The 12321-nt window shown below is 55.3% G+C and overlaps 1 protein-coding gene across 1 annotated transcript; it reads right to left on the bottom strand.

Annotated features, from left to right (window-relative positions):
• Positions 1–2457: 2457 nt before the first annotated feature.
• SHOX (short stature homeobox) lies at positions 2458–11934 on the bottom strand. The gene is made up of 5 exons (XM_003793034.1): positions 11566–11934; positions 8202–8410; positions 4400–4457; positions 4212–4300; positions 2458–2703 (listed from the first exon to the last, which is right to left on the bottom strand). Exons 1-5 carry the CDS (start codon positions 11831–11833, stop codon positions 2458–2460), a joined length of 870 nt encoding a protein of 289 aa, XP_003793082.1. The 5' UTR covers positions 11834–11934.
• Positions 11935–12321: the final 387 nt, after the last annotated feature.

The raw sequence follows: 12321 nt of genomic DNA, 5'->3' as shown, positions 1-12321 counted from the left end.
GCTGTCACCCTGAGTACAGTGTCGTGGCATCATCATAGCTCACTGCAACCTCAAACTCCGGGTTCAAGCGGTCCTCCTGCCTCAGCCTCACGAGTAGCTGGGCCTACAGGTGCCTGCCACAATGCCTGGCTTCTTCTCATTATTATTTTTTTTTTTCAATTTCCAGCTGTTTAAAAACAAAACTGCACGAATGAGGCAAACTATCCAGGGCCATTCATTAATGACTGGGTGTGTTGGGCTGAGGGTGGAGAGAAATAGTCACCAGTGAGTTAAAAATATGACCTTGCATTTTTCCTGTCATTATAGAGTGATGCTAAAATTTCAAAATAAAATAAGTGAAAGATTCTAATTTGTCTAAAGAATATCAGATGATGGCTCAGCATCTGTAGATCAGCGGTTAAGGTGCTGGCCACATACACCGAGGCTGGCAGGTTCGAACCCCAGCCCAAACCTGCCAAACAACAATGACAACAGCAACAAAATAGCCAGGAATTGTGGCAGACGCCTGTAGTCCCAGCTACTGGGGAGGCTGAGGCAAGGGAATGGCTTAAGCCCAAGAGCGTGAGGTTGCTGTGAGCTGGGACACCACAGCACTCTACCAGGGTGACAAAGTGAGACTCTATCTCCAAAAAAACAATGTCACATGATACAAACAATAAGATATATCCGACCTTAGCTGCATTTCAGCTCTGTGAAGGGTACAAAGTGGTCTCTCACAAGGAAAAATCAACAACAACAACAACAAAAAAAAATTTCTTTTTCTCAGAGATGTATCCAAATGGTGAGTAAGGGAAGGAAATTGCTGAATCTAGAAAGATCGAAACCTCTTTGGGTAACAGAGTCAACCACTGAACATTAGTAAGTGCTGGTTGGGTGGCCCAGTTAGGAAAAAGGACAGATAGGACAGGTTTCTCTCTGGGCAGGCCTAGGAAACAATAGCCAAAAAAAAAAAAAAAAAGAAAGAAGATGTACGTTCGAGGTAGACAAGCCCAGTGCTGTGCTCCCCACAAACCAATCTAGCAACTCTCAAAGTCAGGGGCATAAGGTGGGGCTTTGAATGCTTTGGCAAGTTCATTTCAAAGGACTCCCCCATTCCACCCCAGTCACTCTCCCATTCCAAGGCGGTGACTTGTCCCAGGCCCAGCCAGCCACGATGACAACTTTCTAGATATATGACAAGTTTCTATTCAGAGCTTATACAATTGGGGCATTTCAGGGGATGGGGGGAGAAAAAAAGGCTGAGACTGCCAACTCACAAAATATCCTCTTAAAATTCTCTGGCTCCACCAAACCTTCTGCTTTCCCAAAGAAACAGGTCATCCACCAAACTCACATCCTGGCACCTTCCCACCCTTATCACCTGTCACAAGACCTCACTTCCACCACGGCCGGGACAATCTCACGCCCATTATTTCTGTAATAGGCTCCGCGGTGGCCGGGCCCAGCGCACACACCCCACGCACGACCGTGGGGCGCTGACAGGAGAAGCGTGCACGGCTAATTTCTTTCTTTCTTTCTTTTTAAATCTATAATATTTACAGTATTGCACTTTCCTGAACCTCATTGCATCTCACTAAAAAAAACGCGGTGCATCAGTATTATTATACCTTAAAACCACGTGTCCGTCTCCTATGCAAGTCATTTGCGTCTGAATTCTGTAAAACAGCCAAAACAAACAAACCAAAAAACCCCCCCAAAAAGTCGATTCTGGAATCAAATATTGAAAAAGTTATAAAGTCACCCATCCTACAGCACAAGGAATATAAGCTGTTCCTCTGGTGCTTTGGGGCAAAGCGTGTGCATGAATTGAATTCCGCGCCCCAAATCCAGGTCCCCAGAACGGTCACCGCTTGGGGGATTCGGGTCTTCACCCCCCGCCCCCCCACACCCAATATATAGGTCCTCAGCCTTGGCCGAGACGCGTTTCTCCTTATTGCTGCTTTTGGAAGCTGGGGGGCACCTTATGAGAACCAGGGCCCCTGTCTCAGATGCATAAGTCCGAATCCAAATCCTCACCAGCTCCGCAGCTTCCTCAGATGAAAGAAAGTTTATGGCAGTGAATTAAATCGTCAGCAACGAAGAAATGGCATCTTGAGGGGAGACCAGCCCCGGGATCTTTTGTTTAATATACTCTAGAAAGCTCTTCCAAACGTGTGTAGTTAGCCGCATGCACAGGGAAGGGGCGCCAGCAGCAGAGGACCGCGCGGCGCCGGCCCAGCGTCCCAGGACACGCAGGGTGCGCGCACCGCCGCTCGCCTGCTTTCTCTTCCGCAGAGTCTCTGCGCAGAGGGTCTGGCTTGGTCGGGCGTGGGCAGCCCCTGGGTGGGGGCGCCTCCTCCTCCCCCAGCCCGCTGCTGTGCCAGGGGCATCCAGCTGGCCGGCCGTGAGGGGCTCGGAGGGGTTGAGTGCAGGACGCAGGGCCGGCAGGGGCGCGGGGCTTGGGGGCCGCGCGGCGGGTCAGAGGCCTAGGGCCTCGGCGTGCTTGCGCGCCTTCAGCCGCAGGTCGGCGATGCTGGAGTTTTTGCTGTTGCTTTTGGCGGCGGCGGCGACCACGGCGGCGGCCGAGGCGGACTCCGCCAGCGACGCGATGGGCAGCCCGAAGGGCGGCGGCGGGAACATCAAGTAGGGGGCGTGCGCCGCCAGGTGCGGATGCAGGTGCGGGTGCGCGTGCGCCACGCCTTCCAGCTGCAGCTGCGCCTGGACCTGCGGGGTCAGGGGGAGACCCACCCTAGTTACTTTGGCTGGGGGGAGTAGGGGGCTTCCCTACCCTAAAGCCTTCTCCTTGCCTTGAGTCTGTCGCCTTTCCCCTGCCATAGGGACCACCATCCCACTCTCCTTCCGCGCGGGGAGCCAGAGATGGCCCTTGTACACCCTCGTGCCCGTGCCCACGGGGCCACTGGCCACTTTGGACTGAGACGAATCAGGACAGAGCGAAAAGTCCAAGGGGCTCTCCACGACCAGAATGAGCACAGCCCCCAGGGAACTCCAGGCTCCTCTGCCCTCAATGATCTCGATTTCCCCACCGCCTCCTCTCCCAAGGGCACCGGCTCTCCTAGTCTGCAATACGAGTTGCCCTGCCTGGCCTGCGGGCTCCACGGCCTAATTGCATTCGGTTCTAGGCCGACACCCTGTGCTCCAGAGGACAGCTGTCCTGTGACGCGATGGGGCCTCCTTTCTGCTGGCAAGGCTGGCACTGAGGCACAGAGGACAGGGTGAATGGAGGAGGGGCGCGGGCCCTGCCACCCAGGGTGAGAGGCCTTGGAAGCCCTTTTTCATGTCCCAAGACAGCCAGTATGCTGCTGGCACCCTGATGTACATATACCCGACTCGCTACCCCCGCCTGCCAGGGGAGACCCCAGTCCCTCTACAAACCTCCCAGTATAGACCATGACTTCCTCCTTGGAGTAAACCGGTCACGGGTGGAGACCGCGCACCCATGGGGCTAGTCTCTCGTTCTGCAAGTTGGGGCCACGCTGGTGCCTCGCTAGGGGCTGCCCTGAGTCAAGGCAGGGCGCACGTGGGCAAAGCCGGGAGCACGTGGGCGCGGCGCTCTGGACCTGAGGACCCGGTGCCTCCCACTGCTCAGCTTCTCCCCTTCCTCCTCCTCAACATTGACCCAGAATGGGGGCGCCCCTTGGGACTCTTGGGCTCCCAGTTCTTTTCTGACCCCTGGCACCCTGGTGTCCAGGCCCGGGCCCTGCTGCCTCCACCTCTGCTTGGAGCTTGGAAGGCCCCCAAGTCTAAGGTGAAGGTGCCAAGTGGGGTGTCTCCACCCTCGCGCCCTGGGTGGAGAAGACGGTTGAGGGTAAACGCGGGTGGGTGTCTGTCCCGGCCCTGATACCTGAGCAGGGGCAGGGCTCCCCTTTCGACAACCAGACAGCCACAGGGTGGGTGGCTCCTGGGTGGGTGGGATTTTTTTTCCTACTCCGATTTTTGTAAAATTTATGTTTTGGTTTGTGTTTCTACCTCCCCAAAGGTGACTCTTGCAGTTTTACAGCCTGATTTTAATACGTGCCAACGCGCCTATAAATGCGCCCTTGTAAAGGCGGCTGCCTTTCTTCTGAGGGCTAGCCGAGGAGACTGCAGGGCGGGAGGGGCCAGGGTGCCCTGACGCCTGGGGAGGAGGGGTGGGAGAGGGGAGGAGGGGCCAGGAGGGGGCAGGAGGAAGGCGGAGGGGCCCCCTGCGGTTCCGAGGAAGAAAAATCAGCTACCTGTTGGAAAGGCATCCGCAGCGCGCCCATATTCACGTAGGGCGCCACCCTGCAGGCGTCCAGGTGGCTAGCTGTGCCCAGGATGACGCCTGCAGAGAGAGACAGGAGCCCTGAGCGTCGAAGCTTCGCCGCCGGGGTCCTCCCAGAACCATGGAGACCTTAGCAGGCGCTCCACCCCAGACACCCACCTTTATGCATCTGGTTTTCTTGTTTCCGGCACTTGGCTCTCCGGTTCTGGAACCAAACCTTAGGGGCAGAGAAGAGACAGTGGAGGCCGTGAGCGGACAGGGACAGAACAGAGACGCGCAGGCCATGAGCAGAGCAGGCCTTGGGAGCCAGAAATTCCTGCCCTGAGGCTGGAGGGTGCGGCCCCTGGGAGCCTGGGGGTGGCCAGGCAAGGGGCCCTGCTCCCACCAGTAACTGGATACTCTGGAACTGAGAATTGTCAAACTTATCTCTTGGTCCCCCCTGACTGAGCCCCTCCTCTCCAAGTGAGACGTTAGCCTGGATATCCTTTAGAAATGAGTTCTGGAGCCCTGGAAGTGAACTTGAGGTCTCTTTAAGGCTCTGTGTGGGTATACCCGTCTTCCTCTCCCCCATTCCCTCCAACTCTTCTTAGGCACCACCTGACCTTCCACTTCCAGAATGTGGCCTAGGTAGGGGTGGAACAGGTGGACAAATGTCTCCCATCCAAGCCCCCTCTTCCATCAAGTCTGATCTCCCTGAACCCAGACACACCACAGCCCTCTTTGGAAGCTCCAGGGAAGTGAGGGTGGGTCACAGTCCTGAGTTCCCCCCAATATTGCAGGCTCTGCACTTTAGGGGTCCCCGCCCCTCTAAAAAGTTCTGAGTCTTAGGGTGAGGTACCAAGAGTTTGGGACTCTTGCCTAGCTGGACTAAATTCACAGGCCTGACGTCAAGATTTGGGTGCTCATACCACCCCTCCCCCACCTCCTACATCTACCCTCCCACAAGCCTCCCCCCCTCAGTCCACAGAGCCGAGCATTTCAGCTATGCGGAGGCCATTTGGAGCCCCCTCCCTCACCCCTCCCGTTGGGCAGTCTTTCTAGGGTAACTCTCCCCCAAAGCCGCCATAGCAGTCATTAACCACAAGGAAGAATAATTGGCCCAAAGACAGGACTCCGCAGCCCTGAGATACCCAGGTGGCTCCAGACTGGCGAGGAAAACCCGGGGAGGTCTGAAGAATTGGGGAGTTTAAGAAAGCAAACGGGAACTTTCTTGTCCCTAGCTCTTAGGAAGCGGGTTCCTTCCCAGGAGGAGTATCCAGCCCGCCGCCTGTCAGACAGGCTTTTCCAGAACACTGGAAAACTTTTATCACATCCCTGGGCAAAGTAATTCCCAAAAAGGCCCCTGCCTGGGCCTTAAGCTGAAATTCACAAACGGTTGCTCTATTTCCAAAGTCTGCTGAGATCGCCCCCTGCCCGTCCCCCCTTCCCCCAAACGCCGGTGGACCAGACCCCTTCCTGGCGGGTCTTCGGCCCCTCTCTCCTTGGGGGTCCCCAACCCCATCCTCAGCCAAGCCAGCCAGGCACGAAAATAACAAATCCTGCCTCCTTGGAAGGGCATTTTTCAAAAACCAGAATCCGATTTAAATCTGGAAAGTGAGCTGAAGTGAAGCTCACTTTCCCTTCAGCCAAGGGAGGGGGAAAAAAAATAAGATTATAAAGAATAAAAGTGATGGATTAGCCACCGCGTTAAGCGATAATAAATCCGTCTTGCGGTGATTCACGATCAATTCCAATTAGGCCTGAATATGGTAAGTAAAGCACACTACACTGGTTTAGACAGTTATTTCTTCATTAACGGACCACTCACTGATTTTTTTTTCACAAATGCCCGTAATCTGATTTCGTTTTGATTTCCATTACAGACAGTGAATAATGACATTTAATTTAGCTCTGCGCCATAAACCCAAAGATATTTGTTGTAATTAAATTACCGCCTGCCCCTTACCGTGGTCTCATAACTTTCGATTATAACCCTGACAGCTGGATGATATGAGCCCCTCGTACGACACTAGAAATAAAAGGTTAATAAGGACCAGCTTCCAAAGGGTCCCCAATTTATTTACAACAAATTTCCACGCTAAATTGAAACTCTATCCTTTAACGACATGGGACAGGCTGTACCGAAAAGGATTATGAAGCAGTGCGAGGCAGGGCGAAAATATAGTTCATTTTTCACCCCCCCTCTTGTCTTCCAATCCTCACGATTTCCACAACACATCCGTGTTTGAACTAATTGATTTTTATGTGGGTTTCCCCGCCTTCTCTTCTTCATTATGTAGTTCTGTCCCCTGTGGTGACAGAAAAATTATGCCCCGTTCTATTCCCGCGTTTTTTTTATTATTATTTACAGCCGGTAATTTTTAATTCGCCTCTGGATCGATGGGTCACCCCTTCCTCTGTTTTAGGGCGTCCTCACCATCGGCAGGCGCCCGAGAAGCAATTTTCTGCCACTTGGTCTACATCTCTTGCTAAGGTGCTACCGCGTAATAGACTCCTGAAAGAAATAGTGTGGAATTAAATTACAAGTAATTTATTTTTATAGAAACAGTACATCAAGGCCTGGGAGATATTACAGATCTCAGGCAGAGAGACACCGGGAAATGACATAAAAGTTGATGTCCCCTTCAGCAAAAGTTTAATCTTTTCATTAATTTATATGCTGCAGACCTATCCATCTTCCCGGAGAAGGGCAGACAGGGGTGGGGGGAACCCCTTTCTGTCCCAGCCTCCTCTGCTGGCTGAGGCCAGAGAACCTGAAACGGACTGTTCTTGGGGAAAATTCACCCAAATGGCAATTACTAGGCAGGATCTTGCGGGGGGGCGGGGGGGAGGGAAACCACCGCTGCCACGGGGACAACACCCCACTATGATGCCTGGGAACCATTTATTTAATTTTAAGGAAGCCTTTTTAAGCACAGCCGGGAGGACACTGGGAGCAAAACCATGGATTTTTTTTTTCTTTTTAAAAGAAAGATTGTATAAAAGCACTCTCTCCCAAACGCATTTTGTATTTTCGTTTCCTGCATAAAATCCGGGAAGGAGGGAGTTGTGTTTGAATGTGCTGACCGAATAATCAACAGGGAAGCCAGCTTTTGCCAAAAGGCTTTCTGCTTCCCGTCCCTCCCTCCCTGGTTGGCAATCTTAAATTCATTTATTTCGAACCAGTCCCCAGAGTCTGGGGTTCCTGACCCGGTCTCTCTGCCGCTTCTGTCCTGCTCAGAACACAGAGAGGAGATGACACAGCCGTGAGCTTCCAGACCCCACCTCCCAGGCGGGGGCCAGCTGTATCTAAGAGGAAGTGATTTGGGGGTTCGAATCTTTGGTCTCCCAGCGTCACCCAAGAAATAAGTGAATACATTTAACTTAATTTTCATAACTGTGCAGAAAGCTCTACCCACGCGTCCCCCTGCACACGTACTGGGCTCACCCAGGGGCCCCCGCCTCCAGCGGCACGCCAGATGGGACTGCAATGATTCCTGAGCTACCCGGGGAATCGGACGGAGACGGCCCAGCGCGCTCCCCGCGCTGAGCTAATCGGGCCCCTCGCGGGCAGGAGCGTCACTCATCAAGACGCCCGCTGTGTGGAGCCCCTCTCCTCCCGGGAGCGGGAGGGAAGGGGACAGACAGGAGGGGAGACCTAACCGGCCCGAGAGGAGAGAAGTAGGAAAAAAAGGTGGAAACAGGATATTTCAAGGAGGAGGAGACAAGTAGAAAAAAAAGGTGAAAAAAGAAAGATTCAAATTCCTGATAACCTAGGTTCGCAGGACAACCACCACTGTCAGGGCATGTGCCCCTTTGCCGAGAACCGCGCGGTTCCGGGACACCTCCAAAGGCCCCCCAACTCCGAACCAGCTCGGCAGACAGTCTGGAAAGGGACTCAAGCCCAGGGGGCCCAGGTAGTGCGCGCAAGGCCCTCCCCAGGACCAGGCAGCCTCTGGCCGCGCCTGGCCCGCCTTCCTACCTGCACGCGCGCCTCGGAAAGCCCCAGGCGTTGGCTCAGCTCCTCGCGCATGAAGGCGTCGGGGTAATGCGTCTCGTCGAAGAGCCGCTCCAGCTCGTTGAGCTGCTCCAGCGTGAAGTTGGTTCGGCTGCGGCGCTGCTTGAGCTTGGTCTGACCGTCCTCATCCTCCGACTTCACGTCCTCCCGCTTCTCCTTGCATTCGTAAATACCTGTCGAGGGCAGAGCGCTGAGGCCGGCAGTGGCACAGGCCCGAGCTCCCCGCGTCCCTCTGCCGGCACCCGCCTCCCACGGCCCGCGCACGTCCTGCTCTGGCAGGCGAGGTCAGTGTTTCTGCTCGGCGGGGTGAAAACTTCAGTGTACACGCACGGTGGAAGGGGACCTCGGGAAGGGAGGCGCCCTGACGCCAGGACTGCGTCAAGTCCACAAAGCAGACCCCAGACCTGCTTTTGTAATAACTTGGGCAATGCCGGCGACGCGTTTCCTGGCCTAATCTCAGAATAGTTTTCCCAGTTATCCACTTCCCGTCTGTTGACATAGCCTAACCTTTTTCTCCTCCTCTTCTGTTTCTTTTTAAGACAAGTGGGCTGTTAAATATTATTTTTAAGTCAAATTAGTATGGGGAAAATCGCCCGATGTGTCCTTCAGCAGAGGGAAGCCCTGGGAAGAGAATGGTGTGGCCCTGCCAGGGCCCACGGAGCGCTGCTAACCCGCGGCTCCCAGGCAAGGTGACAGATGCAGGCTACTTCCAGGATGTGGTGGAGACCCGGGAACGACCCACACCGTGTAGCACACACACTTTTCTGAATACACACCTCCATGCCGGCAGGGAAGTCTCCAAGCTTACGTTTTTTGCCCCCACTCTTTCTCTCTTTCACGCTTACGTCTAGAACTCACTCCACTGAGATGCCAAAGGTGGCACTTCCTAATGTCCAAAGACTAAAAGTGTGATTGTACTTGGTGGGGGAGACGGTGGGAGGCCCAGTTGTAAAGCAAGGAACAGGGTCATCAAAAGCCTCTGCTTTCCAATTTGGGAAATGAAGCCCCCCTCCCACCAGGGAAGCTCCGGGATTTAGGGTACAAGCTGCCCCCCAACACCCTGGGATGTCTGCTGAGTTCTTTTTCTCAGATCACAGGGCCTGCTGTGTGCGGCCGGAATGCACCCTGATGCCCTAATTAGCTGTCCCCTGGTGTCAAGGGTAAGACGTGGGCATTCAGGAGGCTACTCTGAAAGAGATCAGTTCTGAAACGGCCTCTGAGCAGCACACCAGACCCCACAGGAGTCCTTACGAACCAGAAACCTGAGAAACCTGCGAAGGTGGCAAACTGAAATGTCTAAAGGGTAGAAAATCCTGGGCTCTGCCCTCCCTCCCTGGCTCCCCAGCTGGACAACAGTAGCCCCTCTCTCATTTTCCTACAAGCCTCCCTGAGGGCTTGTGAGCACAGCAGCCCTGATCCTTCACGTGGAGTTCAAATCTCCTTTCACCTCCTAAAGGGACCGTATTTCCAAGAACACCGTGTTTCTTCTCAACAGTAAATCCTTTCCTAGAGGCAGCCCTAACTCTTCTTCACTCATTTCTCCAAATCTGAACCTCAAGGATTGAGCCCAGCTGAGAAGCTGGCCTCAGAAATCCTTGGGAGACCCCCACAGGCTTTGCAGAATCCACAGCTCCTCCAGGGCTGGCCTGGACGGGGAGCGGGGACACACTGTTCCCTAGAACTCGTGGTTCCCACAGCAGCCTAACCCTAAGTCCCCCCCAATCTGTATTCTACTTCTGTCTACCAAATGTCAGCCTGGAACTGAACCTTCCCAGGGGTCTTTCTCCCCCCAGCCAAGGGGGAGAGCGTGGCTGTCTCTGATGCCCTTGTTTTGAGCCCCACTCCTGATTGTCCTGTCACTGTCCCAAGGCCTTGGTGGCACTGTCCTCTCTTCCTGATGTCTGCTTTCCCGGGTTCCAAGGTCAGGGTGAGAGCAGGCAGGCCGGAGGAGGGGCTCGGCCTCCAGGAAGGGACAGCCTGGCTGGGCCCTAGAAACCGCTTAAGTTAAATGTAGGCCGTGAGGAGTGCCCAGCACACACAGCCTCGTCTCAATAAAGCAAACTCTCTTTGTATGAATTATAGAGCCAGGTGTGGGAAGTGGCCTGGAGGGGGGACCATAGGTAGGCTGGGCCCTTGCTGCTGGGACTGTCAACAGTCTGGGGTTTATTGCTAACTCTCCGCCGACATCAGGTTAAAGCCTCCTCGGGGAAGCTGCCTGCCTCCTCGGGATCATGCCACCCAACAGAGTGTGGCACCCACAACAGCTTCCTGGGGAGCTCACGGGGATACCTCAACTGTGACAATGTTCCAAACCAGACCAGAAAGCTCCAAGCTCCAAGGAAAGCTTTGCTATTTCCTCTCTTTGTAATGAAAAATACACACTCAGAGCCCTCACTCCCGTGCCCCTGAGAAATCTAGCCCTTTTTATTCTGATTCGTCCCTGCCAGGCGCTTTCTTGGTACCGAGAGACTCGCAGGTCGAGCCCCGGAAACGTTCCTTCACCTGCCCTTCCAACGACAGGGTAATAAGCTGCAGCGGCCGCCGCGGAGGTTTGGAGAAAGAGGGGCCGCAGGAAGGAAGGAGATCGCTGGCCGGGTTTGCGCGCGGCTAGGCGGCTGCGCTCTGACAGCCTTGGAGAGGACTGCCGCGTGGCCGCCAGGTTCCCGGCCGCCCCTCAAGCCTGGTCCAGATCCCCGGTCACTTGCAGGCACTGAGGTGTCTCTAATGTCTACTAGACCCAAGGGCTAAGTTTCTTATTGAAGGAAACACTGCCGAGCTGCCTGGGAGCCTTACCCTCTCCAACTACAGAGCCAGCGCGTTCTCCGCTCTGCCCATTAATCGGTTTGGGGAACAGGCAGCGGTTGGGAGCTGGGAGGGTTGTATGTGGATCTCTCCTCTGTGTGCGGGAGAGAGCGTGTAAGACAGACGGGCCGACACTCAGCAGCCCTACGGCCGCCCTCAGCTTCAGGCACCCGAGAAAGTTCCCTCAGCTGCGCCTCGTGCCTATGCCGGCGGAAGCCAGTCTTCTGGCAGCCCGCGGCCCCAGCCCAACACTTCCTCGGCTCCCTGCCTGCCTCTGCCCTGTCTGTGCGCAACTCCGGTCCGCTTCTGTCTCTGCTTCGTTCCCTTCTTAAGACGGGTGATTGGAAGCTCGAGCCTTTCTGTCCGAGCCGTGTCTGTAAATTCACAGAGTTTGGGGTCGAAGGCAGTGCGAGCCGCAGCTCCCAGCGTCTCTCCGCGTGCGCGGAATGAGGGGCCCGCGACCAGGCTCTGTGGAGAGGAGGCGCCGTCCCCGGGAGGGCCCGGAGCCGGCGCCCAGCGCGCTTACCTTCCGCAGCCCTCGCGGAGCCGAATTCTCTCAGTTTCTCCTTGTCACTGTCCACGTGGTCTTTAAACAAATGCACCGGACAGTGGCCGCTGCCCTCCGTAATGTCCTGCAGGTTGGATTCCGAGTTTCCCAGCTCCCGGGAGCGCGCCAGTCCGCTCTCCAAAACTTCCCTGTACGTGATCGAATCCTTCTTGCCGCCGCCACCTCCGTTGCTCTCCTTGGTTTTCTGGTCAAAAGATTTGGATACAAAAGCCGTCAGCTCTTCCATGGCTGGCAGCGGGGTCCGCAGGGCTCTGCGGGGCTGGCTGGGAGCCGGGCTGCGGTCCGCACGCCTCCCCGCGTGCGGAGAGGACGGTCCGTGTGAGGGTGGATCACCGCTGCTGTTATTTATGCCTTGAATTTGAGATCTCAGTATTTATACGCGGCTACCTCGGCCCAACCCCCAGCGCTCGCTGTCTGGAGCAATTACGGCTCGGGGCTCGGCGGCGGACGCACGCAGAGACGCGCTCTCTCCCCCACCCCCCCAGTCCGGCAATTGGCTTTCTTTTCATTTCATCACTGTTTGGCGTCCGTGCACCTTGGTGTCGAGAGGTAACGATCAAATTTTTTGAAGGCAGAGCGCGCGCGCACGAGCGGGCGCAGGCGCCCGAGCGATCCGCAAACAGGTATCCACCTTGGAGGAATGGCTGGCGGGATCGTAACTCAAGGAGGAGTTTATCGATCCCGAGGACGTCCTAGCGGGTTGGCGCGGTGAGG

The sequence above is a fragment of the Otolemur garnettii genome, unplaced genomic scaffold (assembly GCF_000181295.1).
Source record: "Otolemur garnettii isolate 467f Iridium unplaced genomic scaffold, OtoGar3 scaffold00065, whole genome shotgun sequence".
Lineage (NCBI taxonomy): Eukaryota > Metazoa > Chordata > Mammalia > Primates > Galagidae > Otolemur > Otolemur garnettii.
The sequence above is the reverse complement of the archived record's forward strand: the minus strand, read 5'-3'. Positions and strand labels throughout refer to the sequence as shown.